Here is a 26,751-nt window from a genome sequence, read left to right as displayed (position 1 = left end):
TTTATTAAAGCTATCAGCAGTTTTTAGATTCATTTAAATGAAGACAGTTACATTTCCAAAAACACTTTAGTGGGTACTTTGATTGTGGAAAAGGGGAAGCTACAATCTTTTTTTGGTGGAGTTGTTGAATGCAATGAGGAGTTAAATTACTCCATATAATGGTGCTTCTTTATCACCATAATTGTGCCTCAGGTATTATTTCTATCATCTCAAAGGCAGGCCTATGTCTGCAGAACAAGAACACTGTTTCCTCTGCCCTTATACCAGCCCAGAGAAGGGACAGCTTGATCTTGAAGTACTTGAATGGCTGAAAAAAGGTAGATGGTAGGAGACTAAAGAAAAAGAAACCAAATGGGGGGCCAGATATTTTGCCAAAGACAATGGCCTACGGATTGTAGGAACTGTACATGCTTTATAGATATACCCTGGTTTACTCAATATGATCACACACATGTATATTGGCAATGTATTCCAATAGTCATTTATTAACTGTGATCCATAGACATTACTATCTCAGCTTCTCAGCACTCTACTATTCTACATGGGAATAATGTTCTCCATGGAGACAGTGCCTCTTCTAGGGAATATTTAGGAAATACATGGAGACATTTTTGGTTGTCTCAATAATAAGAGACACCTGCTATTTAGTGGTTGAAGACCAAGAATATTAGCCATCCTGTCATTTTTGAGTGAGTCACATGCAATAGAGAATTGTTTTACCTTCTATTTGATTTGAATGGCCCACCATTCATATGGTTGAAAAGTAAGTTAGTGATCAAAGAATCTAATTCTGTGAGACATATAAAGTTGAAGTATTTTTTTGTACAATTTTAATGTTCATTGAATATTTCAGAAATGAAATCATTGCATTGTTAGGGCTCAGAGAATGATACCCCATAATACGGCACCTTAACATGCTGAAGTGAAGAAGCCACAAGATCTGAGCTTCACTCTCCCACTACGAAATACAAACCCCCCAACCTGCACTCATCTCTCAATCCTGTGTCTCCAATTAAATGTTAGTTAATTAATTAAATATTAAGTATTTAATTAGAATATTATTCCATTAACATTTAAATGTAATCTTATGTTTAATATACAGATTGATGTGTTTTGTCAGTTAACTACTTTTTGATGACTTTACAGCTTCATGATTGTCTCCTAAACTACTATAATCTGCTATTGAACTTAATTATTGAGTTATTAAATCCAGTAATATTTTATGTTTTAACTTTTCCATTGATCATTTTATCATGTAAACTTTTTATTGAAAGATACATAAACACAGATGTGTAAATAAATTTTAAGTTTACTGATCAATAAATATTTACAAAGAAGGACAGTTGCTTACACCTGTAACCCCAGCACTTTGGGAGGCTGAGGTGGGCAGATCACTTGAGGTCGGGAGTTTGAGACCAGCCTGAGCAACATGGTGAAACCTTGTCTCTACTAAAAGTACAAAAATTAGCTGGGTGTGGTGGTGAGCACCTGTAATTTCAGCTACTTGGGAGGCTGAGGCATGAGAATCACTTGAACCTGGGAGACAGAGGTTGCAGTGAGTTGAGATCACGCCATTGCACTCCAGCCTGGGAGACAGAGTAAGACTTCATCTCAAAAAATTAATTTTTTTTTTACAAAGTAAACTACCTGTGTTACAGTCATTCATATCAATATTGAGATTATTATCTGCATCTAGAACGGCCTGTAATGATAATTCCTGATACCATTTACTCCTTAAATTTAACCATTATTATGACTTTTAACACCACAGATCAGCTTTCCTAGGTGTTGAAACATAAATGCATAAAATATTTATTAAAATCATCCATGGTATGGAGCATAGCAGTGGTTCCTTTATTCTGATTATTGCATAGTATTTAATCATATAAAAACACCATGATTTGCTGATGTGCTTATTGTACTATGAATGGAAATTTGAGTTTTCCCCAATTTTGGACTATTATAAATTGTGCTGCTATGAATATTCTTGTACATGTCTTTGCTGGAGCTGCAATAGTCATTTTGTGATGGTGAAGGAAAGGCAATATTACTACAGAGATATTTGTTCTAGATTTTCAGATGCTTTTTATTAAGTTAGATAAATATCCTTCTATTTAATTGAGCAAAGGTAAATGACTCTTTTTTCTTTTTTTGCCCAGGCTGGAGTACAATGGCATGGTCTTGGCTCACCACAACCTCCGCCTCCCAGGTTCAAGCAATTCTCCTGCCTCAGTCTCCTGAGTAGCTGGGATTACAGGCATGCGCCACCATGCCCATCGAATTTTGTATTTTTAGTAGAGATGGGGTTTCTTCATGTTGGTCAGGCTGGTCTCGAACTGTCGACCGACCACCTTGGCATCCCAAAGTGCTGAGATTACAGGCATGAGCCACCGCACCTGGATGTGACTGACCTTTTTATTACTTTTAGCTTAATATATTTTTAAATGATAGCACAGCTGAAAGCATAAAGATTATTCAAATACAAAAAAAAAAAGAAAAAATATTGTTGAATTCTACAACATACCTCTCAGAACTAGACAAATGAAGTGGATTAAAACTAAAAATAGGGAGTAATTAAATAATGAATATATTTGACTAAAATAAACTGGAAAAACATTATATATAATTTTCCATAAAACCACATCGAGGGTTAAATTTTGGAAATGAGAAGGCTTTTCTAAAATTAAAATTTGCATTGTTTTCAAGCAATTCTTTTTACACATATCTATGCAAAGTTTATGATCATCCTACACATTTATGTAATTTAAACCTCTACTTACATAGGAAGTCTTAATAAATTTTTTAGAAGTAAAGATTCTAGGGACCATGTAGTCTGATTATAAGCAAATAAAATTAGAAATAAGTAACACACTTCTAGTGGCAGGATAATGATGTATCATATTTTTGCTTTTCCTCAAAACTCCTCCTGAAAACTATAAATCCAATTGTGATGGCACAGGAAGTACACACACACACCACACAAAAAACAAAACTCAGATAAATTGCTAGCAAAATTAGATGACAAGAAATTCCCACGAACAAGAGTGGTACTGAGAGCGGCAGGAGGCAGCCAAATGCCTAGGCAGATAGGGGCGGGTCCCTGGTGAAACCCCACCTCGAAGCCAAAGACAGTTTAAATCCTGAAAGCCAAGCTACAGGTTAAATCCTCGGACCTGACTGAGAATTTGTCTTCCCGTTCAGCACGCTTTCCCCACCCTTCACCTATTTTACATATACCTACCCTTTCCTAATTGGTTTTCTACACTGTCATGCCGACCTTTGAGTGATGTCTTCGCTTTAACCTTTTTTGCATACTCACAAACCAATCAGCACGCACTCCCCATTCTAGGTCCATAAGAGGCCCCAGAGCCAGCAACAGGGGAGGGATTTTCCTGCCTTTAGGTAGGAGAAACACCCCTATATCCCCTCTCCGCTAAAAGCCGTTTCATCGTTCAATAAAATTCTTTTCCACCATCCTCACCCTTCAATGCACAGTGAATCTTCATTCTTCTTGGGCGCAGTACAAGAGCTTGGGAACCCCCGAACACAAGTGCGAGCTGTAACACAGGTGAGCAGGGGCGCAGTAGCATCGCAGAGAGCGGCCCCGGTAGGGCTTTGCTGGCTGGGGGTCCCTGGCTTGCAAAGTGGCCGAGAAAAAAAAAATTCTGCATCTGTAGCTGAGGCCCAAATACAGACAATCAGCAGGATTGTCTCAGCATTTAGATCTGTATGGTTGGCACTGGTAAAAACACAAAATCCACCAACGGACCCTAAAATCCATGAAATTCCACTTGAAACTCTCAGAAATAGCCAGAAGAACATGCCTTAATGTAAGAGAACACCGTTTGAAGAAGTAAGGAAACTGAGAAATGCTGGAGAAAGGGGAGAAAGAATGTTGAGACCAAAGGGTCAGGGATTCAGATTATTGCAGGAGAAAAAATATCTAAAGATTCGTAGAAAAATTCTGGAAGGAACACAGTAAAATATCAGGTCTTCTAACAAAAAAAAAAAAAAAAAAAAAAAAAAAAAGAAGAAGAAATTATATACTCATTAAATCATCCTTAATTTCTTAATTTGAGTGTGCCATATCTTCCTGTCAGGACATTACCCACATCCCCTTTTCCTGCCTTTCAGATCCAATAAGAACAAACCGAACTTTCCTTACCCAATAGTGCAATACAGAGGAGCTATTCTGCAGAAACTGATAAATGAATATTTCAATTCTCCAGATACAAACCTTTTAAAACTCAAAGACCATAGTTCTACATCCAAGGGGTCACCCAAGAAGAACCCAGTAATTTTTTTTAAGGAACTGCACCATCCAATCTTAAAGTGGGAAGCAAAACAGAATGTGTGAGTCACAGCATGGCATCAGAGAAGGTCAGCCCATGAAGGAGTATCCAACAGACTAGGCCATAAAGTAAATACTCAGAAACAGTGAACATGGAACAATTTCAGAGTGGGATCCCGGAAAGTTATTACTTATCCTTATTAGGTTCTTTCATGGAGACCAGGAGAAGACCCTTCATCTTTCAATATGGCCATGTCATGAACATTTGTGTTATAAGTGAGCTGAGTAATTAGAAGACACCTTCCCAAATCACTGAACTTTGTATTGGTTACCACATTCTCTCCTAATTGATCAGAGGGATTTTAGCAGACTTGATTTTAGTGATGAGTTGGTGGGGCACAGTGTGGGAAATTGATTTAATGATCTTATGTATACATCTGTCTAAATAGGGAGTACAAATCTAAGAAAACAATCTTAAGGACCTCTTCATCATTATCCCACAAGTTTACTTGTGAGAGTGTTTACAATCCCTTATTAAGGAATTTGGTGCAGAGTGTGTGCCATCCTTTGACATTAGCCACCTTGGATAAGAGAGAAGAGAGTGAGCATTTTGCAGTATGACTACAAACGCATCACTGGTTGCAATCATCATAGTGATTATAAAACCACCCTATTGCTAGAAAAATTGGTTTCTACATTCTTCAATGTAGAATATGCCTGAATATTATCATGTACAAATTTACAAATAATATGAGCCTAACTTACATGTCTGATAGACTGTAATAGTCTAGTACTTCATCAGTTCAACATGGGACTTTCAGGACCATGCCAAATTATAAGAAACACGAAGACATGAAAATGCGTTTTCCCACGGCAAACATTGACAAGATTGTTAAATATTTCTTGCAGGTTTACAGGTCAGTGATACAGTGACTGTGACAACTGAATACAAAACACCTGTATTCCTGTAAATGTTGTCCCTGATAAGACAGACAAAATGTTATAAAAAACTCTTATGTTATTTTTATTGAGAAAAACATTCCAGTATTGTCTTTACTCCATTTAACAAACTTCAAAATCTTTTTCCAATTTTCTTTTTCTTTTGTCACAGAAAATGTGATCATATTAAATTGTGCACCTTTTTGAGTGAATAGAAGCTATTCATACATACAAGCTACAAGGGGTTTCTGAAAAATGTCGAGCTAATTGTTGTTAAGCCAAACAAAAACATTTCCTTCCACTGTGGTTTACTAGACACATCAAGCAAAAATATTGGGAAGTAAGATAAAGTGATGTCAGTGAGAGTGATAATGGAAGAACTGTGACACTGTGTGATGATTTTTCTCTTCATTCGTGATCATTAGCCACACCAACTGTTAATGTCTGTGGAGTCCAGTTTGAGAGCAAGTTTATTTTACAGAGGATGACACTAAACAAGTCACTGTAAGTTAAAGGATTACAATCTAAGGACCGTGTCACATAAACCTTTGTTTTCCTCAAAGAACTTAATCATTTCCATGTTCAATAAACATGACAAATAAATTCTTACTTGGACAAAAAAAAAAAAAAAAAAGATGAGAACTCTGTCTTGAAAACCAAGGTCCATAGAAATCTAGGAAAAGAGGCTTAGAGGCAAAAAATCCCAAATCTGTCATAAAGCAGGATTTTCTCTGAGAGACAGAGAAATGGGTAATCAGGCCATATTTTGATGATTACAACTGTAAAGGAAAATAAAAATCTCGGGTCCCCCAAACTCATTATGCCAAAGGGAAAGATAAGCCTGGAGAGCCTGGAGGCTGAGTTATGCAACACTGCCATCCTTTTCTCCCAAATGAAGAGCTGTTCTTCACAACCTTGTGTCAAAGCATTGTACGTTTGTCAGACCCCATAGAGAGGCAAAAAGCTTCACTGTCCAAGTTGTTCCTAGATAAGTTCTTTGCTGGCCTGGAAACCTTTACACAATGTGTACGTTCCCATAAAACAAGGGCATGTCAATTAAAACTTTAGATCTGCAATCCAAGTTTAGCACCGTTCGATTTCACACTGACAATGTCGATAACAAGTTTGTCTTCCCAGGTGCAGAATATACAAGAAGAGATCAATCATTCCTCCACCTAACCTGAGATGTCTGCATGGTTGATTCTTCCTTTACTACCTTTCTCTTGGAATGTTCACCTTATCTGATAGAAAATGGGCATTTAATGGGCACTGATAAAAATCTCACAAAAATGTAACCATTTGCCTCACTACCTACCTGTCTCTTTGTACATGCCTTCCCCCTGCTTTAAAGAAATGTATAAATATTGAACTTCCTGAAAACCCCGTCAGAGAGCACAAGCACAGATGTTTCTGTGACTCACTTTTTTTTTCTGGGCACCTCCTCAAGCTCTAGCTTAACAAATCTCCACTGATGAAACTCTTGCCTCAGTCTCTCATTGTGGGGCATCCTCCATCCACAAAGCTGGGAGAGTTCCTTTAGATTCTTTGTCAATTACAGGAACCTGCTTCTAATAGTTTGTAAAACTCAGTCTCTTTTAAATAATGGGGAAAAATCTGTTATTAAAGATAATGAGATAAAATGAAACAAATAATACTCAGGCAGAAAATGAAAACAACCCAGAGAAGTGTGCTTTGATCAGAAGAAAAACGCAACATAATGATTCAAAAGAAGCTACAAAAAAGCTATCAGAGCTTTGGAAAAATAGCAAAAATCAGAAATAGAAAAGGCTTAAAGAGTAATAGTTTAAAAAGCACAGCAGGCTGGGTGTGGTGGCTCACACCTGTAATCCCAGCACTTTGGGAGGCCATGGCCCGTGGATCACAAGGTCAGAAGTTCGAGACCAGCCTGACCAACATGGTGAAACCCTGTCTCTACTAAAAAAAAAAAAATTAGCTAAGCATGGTGGCACACACCTGTAATCCCATCTACTCAGGAGGCTGAGGCAGGAAAATCGCTTGAACCTGGGAGGTGGAGGTTGCAGTGAGCTGAGATTGTACCATTGCACTCCAGCCTGGGTGACAGAGGGAGACTCTGTCTCAAAAAAAAAAAAAAAAAAAAAAAAAAAAAAAAAAAAAAAAAAAAAAAGAACAGCAAGAAAAGTAAAGAAGAAGAAAGCAAGTGAAAACTATCAAATAATAGCAAAAAAGATCTGAAAGTAATTGATCAAAGATACATCATTTAAATTGTAATGACAAATTATGTTTGCAGATGAATTTTTATCTAACTTAAGGAGAATATATAATATAAATATTACTACTTGAATATCCTGAATATATACATACACACACACATACACAGACACACATATATGTATATATAAAATTCATAAATTTATATATGAATAAATTATGGTATATTTATACCATGGAATATTACAAAGCAATTAAAAAGAATAAATTATCAGTGACTTGAAGAGATTCTGTGTTGTTTTTGAGAAAAAGCAAGATATACCATATTATGCATTTAAAAAAATGCCATTTTGTAAAACAAACCAGGATATAATATAAAATATTGATGTGTGAACATACGAGATGAATGAAAAGTATGGAAAAATCCAAAACAGGTCGTTTCTATGTATGTATTTTGGTAGCTGGGGATCATAGGGTTGTGAAGCTGAGAGTAGGCAAAGGATAATGTAAAAATTCACATTTGCATTTATTAAATTAAGTAACATTACATATACAAGTGGGCAGATGTATAAAATAAATTAACTTTTAATGTAAACCTTAAAAAATTTTTTGAAAAATAAACATTGCATATTTTCAAAGTATACCACATGATGATTTGATATATGAATACACTAATGATTAAAATAATCAGTGTAATTACTACTATTGATACTGATGGCACCATCCATTCTGTACCTGAATACCCAGAATTTGTCAGCTTATAACTAAATGTTTGTACTCTTTGACCAACATCTCCCCATTTCTCCCACCCCCAAGTCTCTGGTAACCACTGTCCTACACTCTGCTTCTATGAGTTCAACTTTTAAAATTCCACATGTAAGTGAGATTATGCATTATTTGTCTTTCTGTTTCTGGCATATTTCACTTAGCATAATGCCCTACAGGTTCATCTATGTTGCTGCAAATGGCAGGATTTCCTTCTGTTTTATGGTTAAATTACATTCCAGTACATATATTATATATATATTTATATATATATTATATATTAATATATTTATACATATATTTTATATATATATATATACACACACACACACACACATACTACATTTTCTTCATTCATTCATTGATGGACACTTGGGTTGTTTCCATATCACTGTTGTAAATAATGCTGCCATGAACAGAGGGTTGCAGACCTCTCATAAACATACTGATTTCATTTCCTTTAATATATACCCAGGAGTGGGATTGCTGGATCATATAATAGCTCTAGTTTTATTTTTTGAGAAATTTCCATACTGTTTTCTGTAATGGCTACTCCAATTTACATTCTTACCAACAGTGTGTACAGGGTTCCCTTTCTCCACACCCTCCCCAACGCGTATCTCTTGTCTTTATGATAAAAGCCGTCTTAATAGGTGTGAGGTGATACCTCATTGTTGTTTTGATTTGCATTTCTCTGATGATTAGTGATGCTGAGTACCTTCGCATACACCTGTTGGTCATTCATGTGTCTTCTTTGGATAGGTGTTTGTTCAAGTCCTTTACCCATTTTTAAAACCAGGTTATTTGTTTTTTTGCTATTGAGTTATATGAGTTTTTTAAAAACATATTTTAAATATTAACCCCTTATGAGATTTATGGTTTACAAGTATTTTCTCCCATTCTATAGATTGTCTTTTCATTTTGTTGCTTCCTTTGTTGTGCAGTAGATCTTATTTTTATGTAGTCCTACTTATGTTTGCTTTTGTTGCCTGTGCTTTTGGTGTCATATCCAAAAGAAATTACCAAGACCAATGTCAAGGAGATTTTTCTGTATGCAATCTTCTAAGAGTTTTATGAGTTCCAATCTTACATTTACATCTTTAATCCATTTACAGTTAATTTTTTTATATATAGCGTAGGACAATGGTCCTATTTTATTCTTTTGCATGTGGATATTTAGTTTTCCCAACATCATTTTTGAAAAGATTTTCTTTCATCATTTGTATTTTTGGCATCTTTGTCAAAAATTAGTTGACCATATATAGGAGTATTAAATATTTTTAAGCCGGGCATGGTGGTTTATGCCTGTAATTCCCGCATTTTGTGAAACAAGCCAACATGGGTGGATCTCTTGAGCTCAGGAGTTTGAGAACAGCCTGGGAAACATGGCGAAACCCTGTCTCTACAAAAAATACAAAAATTGGCTGGGTGCCATGGCTCCAGCCTGTAATCCCAGCATTTTGGGAGGCTGAGGCGGGTGGATCACCTGAGGTCAGGAGTTCAAGACCAGCCTGGCCAACATGGTGAAACCCTTGTCTCCACTAAAAATACAAAATTAGCTGGGCGTGGCAGCCGCACCACTATTTCCAGCTACTTAGGAGGCTGAGGCAAGAGAGTCACTTGAACTCTGGAGGCGGAGGTTTCAGTGAGCCAAAATGGCGCCATTGCAGTCCAGCCTGGGCAACAAGAGTGAAACTCCATCTCAAAAAATAAAATAAATAAATAAAAAATTAACCCGGCATAGTGACACGCATCTGTACTCCCAGCTACTTGTGAGGCTGAGGTAGGAGGATGGCTTGAGTCCAGGAGGTGGAGGTTGCACTGAGCTGAGCTTGTGCCACTGCACCCCAGCCTGGAGAGCAGAGCCATACCATGTCTCAATAAATAAATATTTTTAATAACAAGGATTAACATAAGAAAGGATAAGTAAAATCACCTGCCAAAGTGAAACCGCTTTGGTTAAAAAATACTATGAGAGTTTTAAGATAGTCATGAATTAGAAATGTGCTTTTGGAGAAAGTCAATTTCCTGCTATGTGCCTCAGTTAATCCACTCATGGCATTATTCTAACACTAGGGTATGACAACTTCATCTGTGTCTTACAAAAAACACGACACTAGTGAGCATAATATGGGATGTTTGAGATCACCCTCTCTCTACACCCGGGTTACTATGATGCATTGCTAGGATCCAGAGTCCTAACACTTGGCTGAGCCAGGGTAGTGCTTGGTCAATGAGGGAAGTTTCTTGAAGTTCAGTTTTTAAAAACGGCATAATTCGGCTGGGCGCAGCGGCTTACACCTGTATTCCCAGCACTTTGAGAGGCTGAGGCAGGCAGATCACCTGAGGTTAGGAGTTCGTGACCAGCCTGGCCAACATGGTGAAACCCCATCTGTACTAAAAATACAAAAATTAGCAGGGCGTGGTGGCAGGTGCCTGTAATCACAGCTACTCAGGAAGCTGAGGCAGGAGAATCGCTTGAACCCAGGAGGCAGAGGTTGCAGTGAGCTGAGATCACTCCACTGCACTCCAGCCTGGGCAACAGAGTGAGACTCAGTCTCAAAAAAAAAAAAAAAAAAAAAAAAAAAAAGCATAATTCTGAAACATAATTCTGAAGCATAGTTATTAGTATTTTTAAACTTTTAAAGTTTGAGACTAAATGTCTTCTAAGAACAAAAGCCACTTTTCTCATTGTTGAAATTTTAAAAGATAATCCTGTTGATTAATTTACGATCTTGTTTCACTTCTAATTAAAAATGCAGGCAGTTTAGAGTGTCAAACAAATATTTTATTACATTTTAAATATTTGGAAGCTATTTTATTGAAATTAGAGCATTTTAAACTCAAATGGCTTCAAATACTAGCTTTCTGAGGAAAACTAACAAGTTATCATGAAAATATTTCTAAGAAAGAACAATTTCTATTTTCAGTTGACCCAGAATCTTGTTTTATCAGCAGGCAGTTATAGATTATTACAAATAGATTTTTTTCTCTCCAGAAGCGGGATAGTATTGGACATCCCCTGGTTACTTTTTCTTTCCTTTCTTTTTTTTCTGTTTGTCAGGAGCTGGGGTCTTCTTTTCTGTCTCCAGCTTCATGGCGGCTTCCTGAGCAGCCAGAGCTTCCAGCTTTAGGCGCTCCGCTTCCAGCAATTTATTTCTGTACTCTTCCCGGATGTCGAAAATCTTCTGTCGGGCTTCATCTAAGGAGTCCTGTTCCAAAGCAAAACCCCAAACAAATAAGTTCCACGGGTAAAGGTTTATGTTCCCAGAAAGAAAAAATGAAATTCCTTTACCCTGTCCTTATGCCCATACATTCATAGGCAAAACGATTGAAGATGAAAATTAGTGTATGGTCTCAAAAGCTTATCAATACACAAAACATAGCAACAAAGGGTTCATGAGATTTTAACACAGTATGGCAAATAAAAACATTTGTAGAAAACATAGTCAAAGGTAAAGAAAACATACATATTTTGCCAAAGGTATTCTCTGTTTAAATTATTTCAAATACAATCTATATGAGATTTTAATAAGCCCACTGTCTCTTGCAAAGTAACTGTGCTCAAGAAATTACTAGTTTCCCACATGTATGCTATCCCTGACAAAATATATCTGAGCTGTACTTGATGAAGCTCCAAATAATATGGCCAAATCCATTGGTTACTTTGTTCTTGTCAGCTTGACTTTCATTCTCACCACTTTAGCAAAACTGTATTCATCAAGGATACCAAGGCCTTATATGAAGCTAAATCCAAGATCATTTATTGTTCTTATTCTTGCTTAACCACGCGCTCTCCTCCTGGATCAACTGACTTCACTTAGCTCTTAAATTGTCTTCTGTCTCACCAGCTGCTCCTGTTCAGTCACCTTTGCTGATTTCTCCTTTTCTCTTTCATCTCTTAAGAGGGAAGTGGCCATATTAATTGCTTACTGTTTCAAAAATAATATAATCAAAGAAGAAGGATTAAAGCACAAATGCTAGCCTGAAAAGACTCTTCTAGAAATGACTGCTTTGTCTTCATCCTTGAATTTATCAAGACATTTTCCATGTTTTTTGCAACCAGCTTAATTTTATTGAGATGTTGGAAAAGCTGAATGTCAGAATCAGTCTTCCTGAAGTTTTTGCAAAAAATAGTACTGTATCTACCATAATAAAACTGGGTTGACTAAACCAGTTGCACAAGTACAAGATGATAGTAGTGACATATTAAAGAGAGAGAGAAAGAGACAGAGCAAGAGAATGAGCAGGAGAGAGGGACATTTTCAGGAGCATGTGTAAATAAGTTTAATATACATCAGTAATCCCTTGAGGAATGAGTGTAAAATATATTCATTCTCCTATCTGATAAGAAATATGTTATTGATCATGTTTCTCTTAAAATGGCTTCAATCAAAACTAGGGCTCTCTCTGTGCCTCACACATAAATGAATGGGTGTGAACTCGAAGCTGTCTGAGTTAGTACTTTTTCCCCATTTCCTCTCCATCTGCAGCATTTTTCGTGGTTATTACACACAAAAACCACAAACAGGAATCCTGAAATTCCCTTTCGTTTTCTAATCTAATCTAAATTATTTCCTGCATGATAAATTAAACTTACACAATTTTAATATCCATTCACTGATTTACTGATTCATTAATTAAACAAACTTTTGCAAAGTAGACATTCCTCTGAAGTTCTGGGGACAACAACAGTGAATCTAAACAGAGTATTTGTTCACATATAGTCTATATTCTAGCAGAGAACAATCAAAAATGAAAGCATAGTATTTATATCTACATTTTCATACACTCATAAATAAATGCAAATGCAGGGTAAATGCTTTAAAGAAAAATAAGGCTAGGCACAATCACACAAATTTTGAGGGTACTAATTTTGAAAGAGCAGCTGGTGAAGATCTCTCTAATAAGTTACCCTAGAGGAGAGAGCTCATAAAAGGAAAATGTAAACCATTTTACACTTTGGGGAAAGAATATTCCAGGAAGAGGCTCAGAGGCCCAGAGGCCCAGAGGTCAAAGGCCCAGAGGTGGGAACATGCCTTGCTGTTAGTGGAAAGGCAAAGTCAGCTTGGGAAAAGGTTGATAAAAAGAACAGAGCAGAAAGCTCTGGAAGTCATAATGAAGATTTTGGCTTTTTTCTTAACAAAACGTAAAGCCATTAGGGAAGTGAAATGATTCTACCTTCATTTTAAATATGCATTATGATAACCATTAGTGTAATTCACAAAATATTGCTGGTTATCTTCCAGGTACCTGGTAGCATTGCCCTCCCTCTTTATTAGTTTGCTGGGGCTGCTGTAACAAAGAAACACAAACTGGGTTTAAACAACAGAAATGCATTGCCTCACAGTGCTTGATGCTACAAGTTTGATATCAAGGTCTCATCAAAGTAGTTTCCTTCTTTGAAGTTGTATGTGACTATGTGACTTGATCTGATCAGTGAAATATGAGTGCAAATGAATGTGCCATTTCTGGGTAGAAATAGTCACAGCCAATGTGCAATTCCCCATGTTCTCTTCCCCTGTTGTAATAATCATGGTAGAAGTGTCTCTATGGAAGCTCCTTCAGCCTGGGGATCTTAATAAGTAAAAGAATGCTCTATTGAACTACACTGGACACAAAGCTAGAATGAGAAATGCTGTTTTACTGTTTTTAGCCAGAGTTAGTGAACTTAAGCCTGTAAAGTAAATCTGGCTTATTGCTTGTTTTTCTAAGTAAAGTTTTATTTATTTTGCCATTATCCTATTTATTTAGGTATTATCTGTGATTTTGTGTAAAAATTGGTAATGTTAAGTAGATGCAACATAAATATTTACTGTTTGGCCCTTTACAGAAAATGAGTTTACCAAACACTATGTTAGGCCACTGTGATATTGGGGGTTTTGTTACCACAGCATAAGCCTAGTTTGTCGTGATTGGTACAATTGTTTTGGTGGCAAAGCAGAGACCACATTGCGGAGGGGCAAAGATGGAAGCAGTTAGATCAGTAACTGGGCTGTAGCAATCCTCTGAATAAGAAAGAATGACAGGTTAGGCTAGGATGGTGGGAACAGAGATAGTAAGAAATCATCAAATTCTGGATATATTTTCAACGTAGAGTTGAGAGGTTCCGACAACTGATTGCACGTGAGGAGTGAGAGAAGTCAAAGATGTCTCCATAGTCTCTGCTTGAGCAACTGAAAGACTGTAATTAGTATTGACCGAGATGGAGAATCTTGGTGGGGTGGCATGTTTGCGCTGAGATGGGTAGGAGGGCAAGCATTCTTGAATTTGGATTTAGAGAGGTTCTGTTTGAGGGGCCTATTGGACTAACAAGAAGAGATGTCAAATGGGAGCATTCCTCACATGAGCCATTACTGGAAATGACAGTCTCACTGTAGCTAAAATATTTAGAATGTCCTATAGGCTTTAGTGACTTTGGGAATGCGTAGGGGTGTGTGCGTGTGTGTTGCAGGGAGGAGGGAGAAAAAAAGATTCTCATTCTCCATAGTGGGAAGTTATCCATATACATTTATTGAATTTCCCCTTTTCTAGTATGATATTCCCACTTTCGATAAAGTTGCCATCTCTAACTAACGGACATCTATTCTTCTGCCGGGGTGAAGTGTTGACAATAATCTGGATGCAAAAAGTTGAAGTAGTGATCTGCAATTCCTAAATAGCCTTAAGCTGAACAAACCCAACTATTTTCATTTTCCTCCTACTTCACTTTTACTTCCTAACATATCTGGTGCCACCAACTGCTGAGCCTTTGAGGGATTCTGTAGGAATTCTGAGGAGCTAATGGGCTTGTTAAGACTTTTCCCACTGCCAGTTTAGGATTCGTGTGTCTCAAGCCGGTTAATGTGCTCTTAATCCAGTTATTTTCCAATTTGAACAAATAATTTTGTTGTTGTCTTCTCTCCTTTTCTTCCCATCTTTCAGCATAGATTCCCAACACTGCATTTTAGGGGGATTTTAGGGAGGGAGTGAGGCGAGATGTATAGAATCAAATTTGTGATGTTTTCCTAGAAGCTGTGAATCATAAAAACCTACGTTTTCAAGACATTTCTGTACAAATATTATTTAATTGTATAATTTCTTTTTAATGTTCTGAAATAATTTGCCAACTATAATCTATGTATGTGCTCTTAGACTCACCCGCATTTCCTTATACATATCCAGGACTTCTTCTTTTAACTTCAACTGCTCTTCTTGGCCAATGTTTCGAATGCTAAGGACTCTGCTCCTGTACTGTCGAAACTGATGAATTTCTTCTGCCTTTTGCATTGCCTGCTGCTGATTCAATTCATCTGTTTGCAGCAGAGGATCTGTATCTGTTTTCCTTGATACAAAATATCATCAAAAGATACAAATTTCATTTGGGAACTCTGGAATAAGCTTCCCTTTAGACGGCAGACAATTTTAAATCATATCAACAGTGTGGTGGTCTGAGTCAAATAAAACATTAGGGATAGAAAAAAATAAATGCTTATTTTCTGGATATGCTATGGTCCATTTATTGACTCACTGATATTTTAGGAAAATATTTTGGAGAATATCAGTAAATTTGGATTCACCACTTGATGAGGTGATTGTGAAACTTGTGTTCAAAACTATGAGAATATCTTGTAGGTTTTCCTTTTGAATTTATGCAGCTAAGTAATTTTGACAATGTTTCCAAACTTATAAATATGCTTAATATATTTATATTACTCCTATCATCTAGTTATTAAAAATTGAATCGAATTAAATAATGGCAGCAGGTGTGATAGAATTTTCTGTAGCTCATCTCACCTTAATCAGGCCTCAAATTAAATCTTTACAGAAAACATTTAAATATTTTAATAATTGATTTAACAAAACACACAGTTGTCTGCATCAATCATGTTTATGAAAACTTACCGAACATATTGACTTAAATCCATAAATCCTAGTGCTTTTCGAATAAGTCGTGGAGATGTTTCCAAAATTGTTGGAGATCGTGTACGAGGTCCTGTTTCTTTAAAACACACACACACACAAAAAAAAACCAAAAAACCTAGGCTTTAAAAAATAATCAATAATGACTAACTAAATGACAATATCTCATTTTAATTGAAAATAATATTTTCTATTGTAAAACAACCATTGATTGGACTTGTCTTATTTAATACAATGTTAATAATATATAACTATATGCTTATATTTTGTTTATCCTCTAGCTGGTGTTACTATGCTTTTAGTTAAATAAAGATGACAAAAATGAAAAATTAACAAAATGCTATTCTAATCACAGTTAAATGGAGGAGGATTAGTCTCCATTAATAAGAACAAGTCTTATATTAAGTTACAAAATTTCATTATTAACAAGTTAAATGGCCTAGTATTTAATGAGATTGGGCTTTGCCTGAATGCTACGCTAAGTACTACCGGGCTTGGGATATAAATAGATTTTTTACATATTTATACTGAAATACTGAAAATAGTATTTTACCTTCAATAAACTTACAGTCCAGTGGAGTAGGCAATATATAAAAGATAAACACTGAAAATCAAATTAGCAGCAGCTTTTTAATCCACAGACCAGTAGTGAGCCCACAAGAACAGATTTAAGAGACTTGAGTCTAGCATATTAACTTTTCAGCATTTCCAGACCACTGACTATTTTTAAAAATAACTACTGATGTGTGATTTACATACATAAAATTCAACCATTTTAAGGTTCTAATTCAATACTTCTTAGTAAATTTACCAAGTTGTGTGACCATCAACAAAATCCAGTTTTAAAACATTTTCATCATTCAAATAAGATCTCTCTTTTGTCCTATAATAGTCCCTTTGTGTTCTCACCACAAACTCCGGGCAATCATTAATCTATGTATGTCTCTACAGATTTGTCTTTCCCGGACATTTTATGTAAGTAGGAGTGGATTACTGGGTCATATGGTAAAATTCTTTAACTTTTAAAGAAAGTGTCAAACCATGGTGTTTTGATCATTATTTTTAACTTTATGACCAATTTTGAAATTACATAGTAAAAATCTCCCCGCTTGGTTCATTTAAAAAAGAAAAGTGTTTATTTTTAAGAGCAGTTTTAGGGCCGGGCGCGGTGGCTCGCGCCTGTAATCCCAACACTTTGGGCGGCCAAGACATGTGGATCACGAAGTCAGGTGTTTAAGACCAGCCCGACCAAGATGGTGAAACCTCGTCTCTACTAAAAATACAAAAATTAGCTGGGCACAGTGGCAGCCACCTGTAATCCCAGCTACTCGGGAGGCTGAAGCAGGAGAATCGCTTGAACCCGGGTGGCAGAGATTGCAGTGAGCCAAGATCTTGCCATTGCACTCTAGCCTGGGCGACAGAGTGAGACTCTGTCTCAGAAAACAACAACAACAACAACAACAACAACAACAACAACAACAAAAGAAACAGTTTTACGTTTCACAGTAAAATTGACAGGAAGTACATACAGAGATATCCCACATCCCCCTTCCTCCCATGCACACATAGCCTCCCCCATTATTAACATCCCTTACCAGAGTGGTACATCTTTTACACAATCACACCATGTGCAAACAAATACAGTCTTCCTTCCTTCCTTCCTTCCTTCCTTCCTTCCTTCCTTCCTTCCTTCCTTCCTTCCTTCCTTCCTTCCTTCCTCTTTCCCTCTCTCTCTTTCTTTTCTTTTTCTTTCTTTCCCTCCCTCCCTCTCTCTCTTTCTTTTCCTTCCTTCCTTTTTTTTTTTTTTTTTTTTTTTTTTTTTTTCCAGAGTGTCACTCTGTCACCAGACTGGAGTGCAGTGGCGCGACCTCGGCTCACGGAAACTTCCGCCTCCCTGGTTCAAGCGATTCTCCTGCCTCAGCCTCCCGAGTAGCTAGGATTACAGGCACGTGCCACCACACCCAGCTAATTTTTGTATTTTTAGTAGAGATGGGGTTTCACCACGTTGGCCAGGAGTTTTCTTTCTTTCTTCCCAATTATTATATCTATTTAGTTCATTTCCTTGTCTTATTGTATTTTCTAGGAGTTCTTGTACATGTTGAAAAAGAGTGGTAACAGAGGACATCTTTGGCTTGCTCCTGATCTTAGTGGGAAAGCTTCTAATTCCTCACCATTAATGTTAGCCATAGGTTTTTTTGTAGAAAGTCTTTATCAAGTTGAGTGAGTTCCTCTCCCACTTGGATCTTTTTTTTTTCAAAATTATTTTGCCATTCTGGTTTGTTGTTGTTGTTGTTTTGCATTTTCATATACGTTTTGGGATTAGCATATCAAATTCTGTAAAGTGTCTACTATGATTTTGATAGAGATTATACTGAATCTACATACCAATTTGAGGGGTATTACTATCTCAACATTAGGTCTTATAGTCCAAAGCATAAATGATCTCTTTATTTAGATAATTTAAAATTTCCTTTGGTGATGTTTTGTAGTTTTCAATACATAAATTCTACACTTGGTTAAATTTATTTCCGTGTATTTATTATTGATGCTGTTGTGAATAACACTTTCTTCTCAATTTCAATTTTGATTGTTCATCAATAGTACATAGAAATAAAATTGATTTATGTTTACTAATCTTTCATCATGTGACCCTGCCAAACTCACTTATTCATTGTTTTTCTTTTTCTGATTTCTTAGAATTTTAGCATATAGGAGAGTGTTGTCTGAGAATAGAGTTTTACTTTTTTGTTTCTAAGATTGATGTGTTTTATTTCTCTTTCTTGATTGAACTAGCAAGAACCTCCATTAAAATGTTGAATGTAAGTGGTTACAGTAGACATCCTGCCTTGTTCTTGACCTTAGGCTGAAATTATTCAGTGGTTCACCATTAAGTATGATGGTTACTATAGGTTTTTCATAATTATCCTTTATCAGTCTGAGGAAATCCCCTTGTATTACCAGTTTATTGTGAGTTTTCTTTCTTTGTTCCTTCTACCACTGTTTGTGCATTAGTGTTATATATGCTTGTACATTATAAGCCCAACAATATAGTTTTATAAAAATTATTTGTTAAATAAGTAAAAAAAATGGAAAATCTATTTATGTTGTCTTCTAAAATTTACCTACATAATTACCTTTCTTTGTGGCTATGAGTTCCCTTTGGATGTCACCTTCTTTCAGCCTGAAGGACTTCCTTTAGTATTTGTTTTAAGGCAGATCATCTGGAAACAAATTATCAAGCAAGCACAAACAAGTGCTTGTTTATTGTGAATGTGTTTAAATTTGCCTTAATTTTGATGAATCTTCTTTATTTCCTTTGTTTTCTGTCTCATTAAAATTTTTTTATTCCTTCTTCTTTCTTTAGGCCTACTTTATTACTTTCTATCCAACTTGGTTTTTTTTTTTTTTCACTGCTGAATCTCCAACTATTTACTTATTTATTATCAATAGGTTTATTGGGAACAGGTAATGCTTGCTTATATGGATAAATTGTTTAGTGGTGATTTCTGAGATTTTGGTGCACCCATCACCTGAGCTGTGTACACTGTACCCGATGTGTACTCTTTTAGCCCTCACCTTCCTCTCACCCTTCCCCCAGTCCCCAGAGTCCATTGTGTCATTCTTATGCCTTTGTGTTCTCATAGCTTAGCTCCCACTTACCAGTGAGAACATAAAATCTTTCATTTTTCATTCCTGGGTTAGTTCACTTTGAATAATGGTCTCCAACTGCATCCAGGTTGCTGTGAATGCCATTATTTCATTTCCTTTTATGGCTGAGTAGTATTCCATGGTGTGTGCATATATGCATATATACATATATATATGTGTACGTGTGTGTGTGTGTGTATACACCACACTTTACTTGTTGGTTGATGGGTTGTTTGATTGATGGGTTGGTTGATGGGCTGGTTCTGTATTTTGCAATTGCAAATTGTGCTGCTATAAACATGTGTGGGCAAGTGTCTTTTTCATATAGTGACTTCTTTTCCTTTGGGTAGATAGCCAGTAGTGGTACTGCTGGATCAAATGGTAGTTCTACTTTTAGTTCTTTAAGGAATCTCCACATTGTTTTCCATGGTGGTTGTACTAGTTTACATTCCCACCAGTAGTATAAAAGTGCTCCCATTTCAACATGTCCACACCCAGATCTATTATTTTTTGTTTTTTTGATTGTGGCCATTCTTGCAGGAATCAGGTAGTATCACATTGTGGTTTTGATTTGCATTTCCCTGATAATTAGTGATGTTGAGCATTTTTTCATATGTTTGTTGGCCATCTGTGTATCTTATTTTGAGAATTGTCTATTCATGTTCTTAGCCCACTTTTTGATGGGGTTGTTATTTTTTCTTGCTGATTTGTTTGAGTTCCTTGTAGATTTTGGATATTAGTCTTTTGTTGAATGCATAGTTTGGGAAGAATTTCTCCCACTCTGTGGGTTGTCTGTTTACTCTGCTGATTATTTCTTTTGTTGAACAGAAGGTTTTTAGTTTAATTAAGTCCCATCTATTTATCTTTGTTTTTGTTGCATTTGCTTTTGGGTTCTTGGTCATGAAATCTTTGCCTAAGGGCTTTTTCTGATGTTATCTTCTGGAGTGTTTATGGTTTCTGGTCTTAGATTTAAGTCTTTGATCCATCTTGAGTTGATTTTTGTGTAAAATGAGAGATGAGAGATGAGGATACAATTTCATTCTTCTACATATGGCTTGCCAATTATCCCAGCACCATTTGTTGAATAGCATGTCCTTTCTGCACTTTCTGTTTTGTTTGGTTTTTGAAGATCAGATAACTGTAAGTAATTGACTTTATTTCTGGGTTCTCTATTCCGTTTCATTGTCTGTTTTTATGAAAGTACCTTGCTGTTTTGGTAATTATAGCCTTGCAGTATAGTTTGAAGTTGGGCAATGTGATGCCTCTAGATTTTTTCTTTTTGCTTAGTCTTGCTTTGGCTATGCAGATTGGTCATGTTTTCACTATGTAGGCTCTTTTTTAGCTCCAAATGAATTTTAGGATTCTTTTTTCTAGTTCTGTGAAGAATGATGATGGTATTTTGATGGGAATTGCATTGAATTTGTAGATTGCATTTGGCAGTATGGTCATTTTGACAATATTGATTCTACTCATCCATGAGCATGGGATGTGTTTTCATTTGTTTGTGTCATGTATGATTTATTCCAGCAGTGTTTTATAGTTTTCTTTGTAGAGCTCTTTCACCTCCTTGGTTAGGTAAATCCCAAAGTGTTTTTTTTTTTTTTTTCTTTGCAGCTATTATGAAAGGGATTGAGTCTTGATTTGTTTCTCAGTTTGGTTGCTACTGGTGTATAACAGTGCTGCTTATTTATGTACATTGATTTTGCATCCTGAAACTTTACTGAATTCATTTTTCAGATCCAGGAACTTTTTGGATGAGTCTTTAGGGTTTTCTCAGTATACGATCATGTCATCAGCAAACAGGGACAGTTTGACTTTCATGGTGCATATGTACCACATTTTCTTTATCCTGTCTGTCACTGATGGGCATTTAGGTTGCTTCCATATCTTTGTGAGTAGTGCTGCAGCAAACATTCACATGCATGTGTCTTTATGGTAGAATGATTTATATTCCTCTGGGTATATACCCAGTAATGGGATTGCTAGATCAAATGGTTGAACTAATTTACACTCCCACCAACAATGTATAAATGTTCCTTTTTCTCCACAGCCTGACCAGCATCTGTTATTTTTGGACTTTTTAATAATAGCCATTCTGGCTGGTGTGAGATAGTATCTCATTGTGGTTATAATATATATTTTTCCAATGATCAGTGACATTGAGCTTTTCTTCATTTGCTTATTGGCTGCATGTATGACTTTTTTAGAAAAACGTCTGTTCATGTCCTTTGCCGACTTTTTAATGGGATTGTTTTTCTCGTGTAAATTTGTTTAAGTTCCTTATAGAGGCTGAATATTACAACCTGTCAGATGGAGAGTTGCAAAAATTTTCTCCCTTTCTGTAGGTTGTTTGTTTACTCTGTTGATAGTTTCTTTTACTGTGCAGAAGCTATTAAGTTTAATAAGATACTACTTGTTAATTTTTGCTTTTGTTGCAATTGCTTTTAGGTGTCTTTGTCATGAAATTTTTGCCTGTTCCCATGTGCAATTGATTTAATACACTATAGTTACTCTGCATTCTGATTCCCCAAGGGATTATTGTGGCTTTTCTTTGTTTAGTTGTTTATTTACTTAGTAATTTGCTTGTAGAGTCTTATTTCCCCTGCAATTTTCAGATAATGATGTTTCTAACGATTTTCTTTAATTTTTAATTTTTATTTTTAATCCTAGCTTCCTTGGAGTCACCAATCGGTCAGAATAGTGGTTATACAATATTTTCTCGAAGATTTCTCTTAAACACCTTGATTTAGTATAGCGTCCACTCTTGACAAGGAGATCTTTATGTATTTTAGAGTACACATTCAAAGTTCTGGCAGCGTACAAAGCTGTCCCCACTTTCACTGGTTTAAAGTCTCATACTGAAACAAGGACAAGGAGATAAGATGGACCCTCTGTAGTCTCTCCTGAGTTTGCACACATTCCCAACATGTATGTAGCCATTCAGGTGCCCCAAAATATTAGAAGCTTATCAAAGCCCACGATGGCTCTTACATTACTCAGATCTCTCTGTCTTATTTTTGGCTGATCTGTTGCTCCTTGGCCAGTATTACAGTCTCAGGCAGCTGTGATGTTGGCTATTCCCAGTTGTTTGCCACCAAGTTCCCCATTGCTTTCAACAATGGCAATGGGCATGGGGACTTTCCATGAAGCCTCAAATCAGATAAGCCCCCATCTAGCATTGATATCAAGACTGCTGGTCCTCATGGTTGCTGTGCTATAAACCTTGGAACTGGTGAGAGAACCTCATGTTAATATGCCACAGATCCCCACTGTTCCTACCAAGTTTGGTAGAGAAACTAATACACCCCCAAAGATGCCTACATCCTAATCCCTGGAACCTGTGACTGTGTAACTTTATATGACAAAACCTTTGCAGATGTGATTAAGGATCTTAAAATGGAAAAAAAATATTCTGGATTATTCAGGTGGGCACAATATAATCACAAGAGCCCTTATAGGGAAAAGATGGAGATAGCAGAAGAGTCAAAGAAGGAGAAAAGACAATGGGCATGGAAGAAGGGGCAAGAGAGAGAGGGAGACAGAGAGAGTTGAAGATGCTGTCCTGCTGGCCTTGAATATGAGAATCAAGCCACAGCCAAGAAGTCAGGTGGCCCTAGAAGGTGGAAAAGGAAATGGATTTTTCCCTGTAGCCTGTAAGAGGAATGCAGGCCTGCCAACACATTAATTTTAACATTAGTGCCTTTCAGAAATACAAGATAAAAAAATTTGTATTACTTTAAATCATGAAATTTGTGGTTATTTGTTACAAAATCATTAGGAAATGAATAAAATTAGATTCCTTTTTTTGTCGTTGTTCTTAGTTTTAGTAATTATTTTTTATTTAGCTTTATGCCCTCAGTTCATTTTTAGGTTTCTAAAACATTTTAGTATATATTTTTTTCTAGTTTATTTTTGCTTCCTTCTTTTTTCGGGAGAAGTTGTGTCAAGTCCTCACTCTCCAATTCCACAGGTCCCAGCCCCCTTTCCTTAACTATTTAATTTTGTATGTAAATGTGGTTGTAATAGGCTACAGTAACATGGAAAATTGATTAATTTATAATTTGTTAGAAGTTATAACTCATTCAGAAATGTAATTTACTACAAACTTTTAAAAATATAAAAAACTATAATATCCAAATTATTTTTTCATTTTTTTCAAAAATATATAAAATCATGATAAACTTGTGAGAAAATAATAATATAAATCCCAACACTGATCTATTAGTAAAATATAGAAAAAATTCATGTTTTCCATTTTATAACATGAAATAAAACATCCCCCAAGTATTAACATTTTAATAATATGACTCTTTTAGAAACCAGTGGGCCATAACTTCTTTTTCCATCGTGGTTTTATGAGATCTTGGATTTCTAAAATTCATTTGCCTTTCTTGTGAATTTACTTATGTTGGGTGTATTTTTGTCATTTCAAACTTGGATTGTTTCTGTAAGTCACCAGTTCTGCTGACTCTGACTGAAAAGAAAATATTTCCTGATTAGATGTTTGTTTTTTCTTATATCTTTCCATAGTATTTATATTTAAATAGGGAAAGAGGGAAGGAGGCAGATAAGGTTCACTTGGATACCCATCTACAAAGCTATGCTATTTCAGAATAGGTTGTGAGCCTAGTACGATGTCCTTGGGCCTCTAGAATAATATGCTCAATGTGAGTTGTGTGTGTGTGTGTGTACCATCTTCCATCTGCAAACTGGTCCTTTGTGGGATGAATTCTGAAAGTGAGAATGAGTTTTAAATATTTTATAGCAATTACACATTGCTGGGTCATTTTTATTGTATTTTACAAATGTTTCCATTTGCAACAGAGTGATAGAAAAAAACTTCATTGTGATAGTACGAGAGTCAAAAGACATGGTGAATAATATTTGACTGGTCCTGAGGTCAGGGAAAAATATTTGAGAATAAGGACCAATATTACCTCCAACCTCTGGAAGAGGTGGATTCCAAGGCACCGAGAGGTAAAAGGGAAAGCTAACAAAATCACTGGATTCTTGATGACAACTTGTAGTTGGGGAGCAAAGCTTAGAAGTGAGATCTGTAATGGTATTGTTTATATGCCTTTTACAAGGGAAGTTGTTCTACATGATTCAACACATGAAAACAAGAAGCTGAAAAATAAGACAACTTTTGATGAGTTATGAATATCTATAACAATGTAGGAGCCAAACCACAGAAATCTCTCAAAAGATCTATAATCTATAATCTTTCACGAGTGATGCTTCTCCAGGAGTAAGTACCAAGAGGTGACCTACCAACAACAGGCACATGTATGCCCACACATAGAGATCCTGAAAAGAGCTCAGCATCTGAACCTTGGTTCCAAAACTGGATTACTCTGCAACCATAGCTCCTGGGGTACATGGCAGTGTTTCAGTGCTGGAATCCTACAATGGCACACCTCATCTTGGAGGGAGGGGAAGTCAGTTTTCCTTGATGGTGGGAGGTGAAGCCAGCTGGACTTCCTGGGCCAAGTGTGGACTTGGAGAACTTTTCTGTCTTACAAGAGGATTGTAAAACTCACCAATCAGCACTCTGTAGCTAGGATTGTAAAACGCATCAATCAGTGCTCTGTAGCTAGCAAGGGGATTGTAAAATGCATCACTCAGCATTCTGTAAAAATGTACCAATCAGTGCTCTGTAGCTAGCAAGAGAATTGTAAAATGCGCCAATCAGCACTCTGTAGAATGCACCAATCAGCTCTCTGTAAAATGCACCAGTCAGCACTCTTTAAAATGTACCAATCAGCGCTCTGTAAAATGCATCAATCATCAGGAGTCTAAAAGTAGCTAATTGTGGGGAAGATTGAAAAAAGGACACTGTGATAGGACAGAAATGGAACATGGGAGGGGACAAATAAGGGAATAAAAGCTGGCCACCCCAGCCAGCAGTGGCAACCTGCTTGGGTCCCCTTCTATGCTACGGAAGCTTTTTCTTTCACTCTTCCCAATAAACCTGCTACTACTCACTCTCTGTGTCCATGCCATCTTTAAGAGTTGTAACACTCACTGTGAAGGTCCACAGCTTCATTCTTGAAGTCAGCAAGATCACAAACCCACCAGAAGGAACAAACTCAGACATCATGGGGGCTCGTGTGGGATATCGCCATGCAGTGAGTACCACCAGACCCCCTTCACTTGCTATTCTGTCTTATTTTTCCTTAGAATTCGGGGACTAAACACTGGACACCTGTTGGCCAGTTAAAAGTGACTAGTGCAGCTGCCGGACTAAAGACATGGGTGTCAGGCTTTCAGGGAAAGGGCTCTCTAACAACCCCCAACTCTTTGGAGTCAGGAGCATTGGTTTACCTGGAACAAGCGTCCACTTTTTCTGCACTTACGGGCTGAGCCAAGGGACAACAGAGAGGAAAGCCGTTCAGCTCCGGGGTCCCAACAAAAAGTTGGTTGAGCCTGCAGCCATGAGCAGAACTCTCAAAGTTACATCACCCAAGCCAGACTCACCCATCTATCCTATCTATCCTGGCCCTTGCCTCCTGGGTCCTAGTGCCTGTCAGACAAACTTCCTCCCACTTCTCTTATCTGAGGTTAGTCCTGATTCTAAAAACCACTCCCTGTCCTTGGTGCTCTTCTAGTTTCTCCTCTAAGGATGATTTTTTAATATAAATTTCAGGACTCTGCTCCCTTCTTTAGGCACTTGGCCTCACCAATCAGAAAGACATAATTTTTGCCCAAAGTCTGTCAGGGAGAGGCTCTCTGGAATTTTAGGATCCCTCCTTGGACTACCAGGCCTAACAAAGGCTATTCCTGAAGCTAGGGTATGAGGAGTCTCAGAAATTATATCCTTCCTATTCATGTGATGAGAAGTGAGGAAAAAAGGTGTCACTCTTTCAACCCTGTAGATCCCTTCCCTCCCTCAGGGTATGGCCCTCCACTCCATTTTGAGGCATATCATCTTTATAGGACAAGGATAAGGTCCCAATACTAACATGAAAAAATGCTTAGGACTCTAACTACCAGGTTTTTGAGAATGTGTCATTAAG

The 26,751-nt window shown here is 36.8% G+C and overlaps 1 protein-coding gene across 4 annotated transcripts in view; it reads right to left on the bottom strand.

Annotated features, from left to right (window-relative positions):
* Nucleotides 1-10,951: 10,951 nt before the first annotated feature.
* LOC105488986 (androglobin) overlaps nt 10,952-26,751 on the bottom strand; it is a 234,652-nt gene continuing 218,852 nt past the window's right edge. For 2 of the 4 annotated variants that reach the window (XM_011753534.3, XM_011753535.3), the window contains 3 exons: nt 16,070-16,166; nt 15,326-15,509; nt 10,959-11,397 (listed from right to left, as the gene is read on the bottom strand). In XM_011753534.3, the coding sequence (XP_011751836.2) occupies nt 11,212-11,397; nt 15,326-15,509; nt 16,070-16,166 (467 nt within the window). In that variant the 3' untranslated portion in view covers nt 10,959-11,211. Of the gene's footprint in view, nt 11,398-15,325; nt 15,510-16,069; nt 16,167-26,751 lie in introns of those variants that run through there. The other 2 variants (XM_011753533.3, XM_071096568.1) reach the window with 2 other exon arrangements.

Source organism: Macaca nemestrina, chromosome 5, assembly GCF_043159975.1.
Source record: "Macaca nemestrina isolate mMacNem1 chromosome 5, mMacNem.hap1, whole genome shotgun sequence".
Classification (NCBI taxonomy): domain Eukaryota; kingdom Metazoa; phylum Chordata; class Mammalia; order Primates; family Cercopithecidae; genus Macaca; species Macaca nemestrina.
The sequence above is the reverse complement of the archived record's forward strand: the minus strand, read 5'-3'. Positions and strand labels throughout refer to the sequence as shown.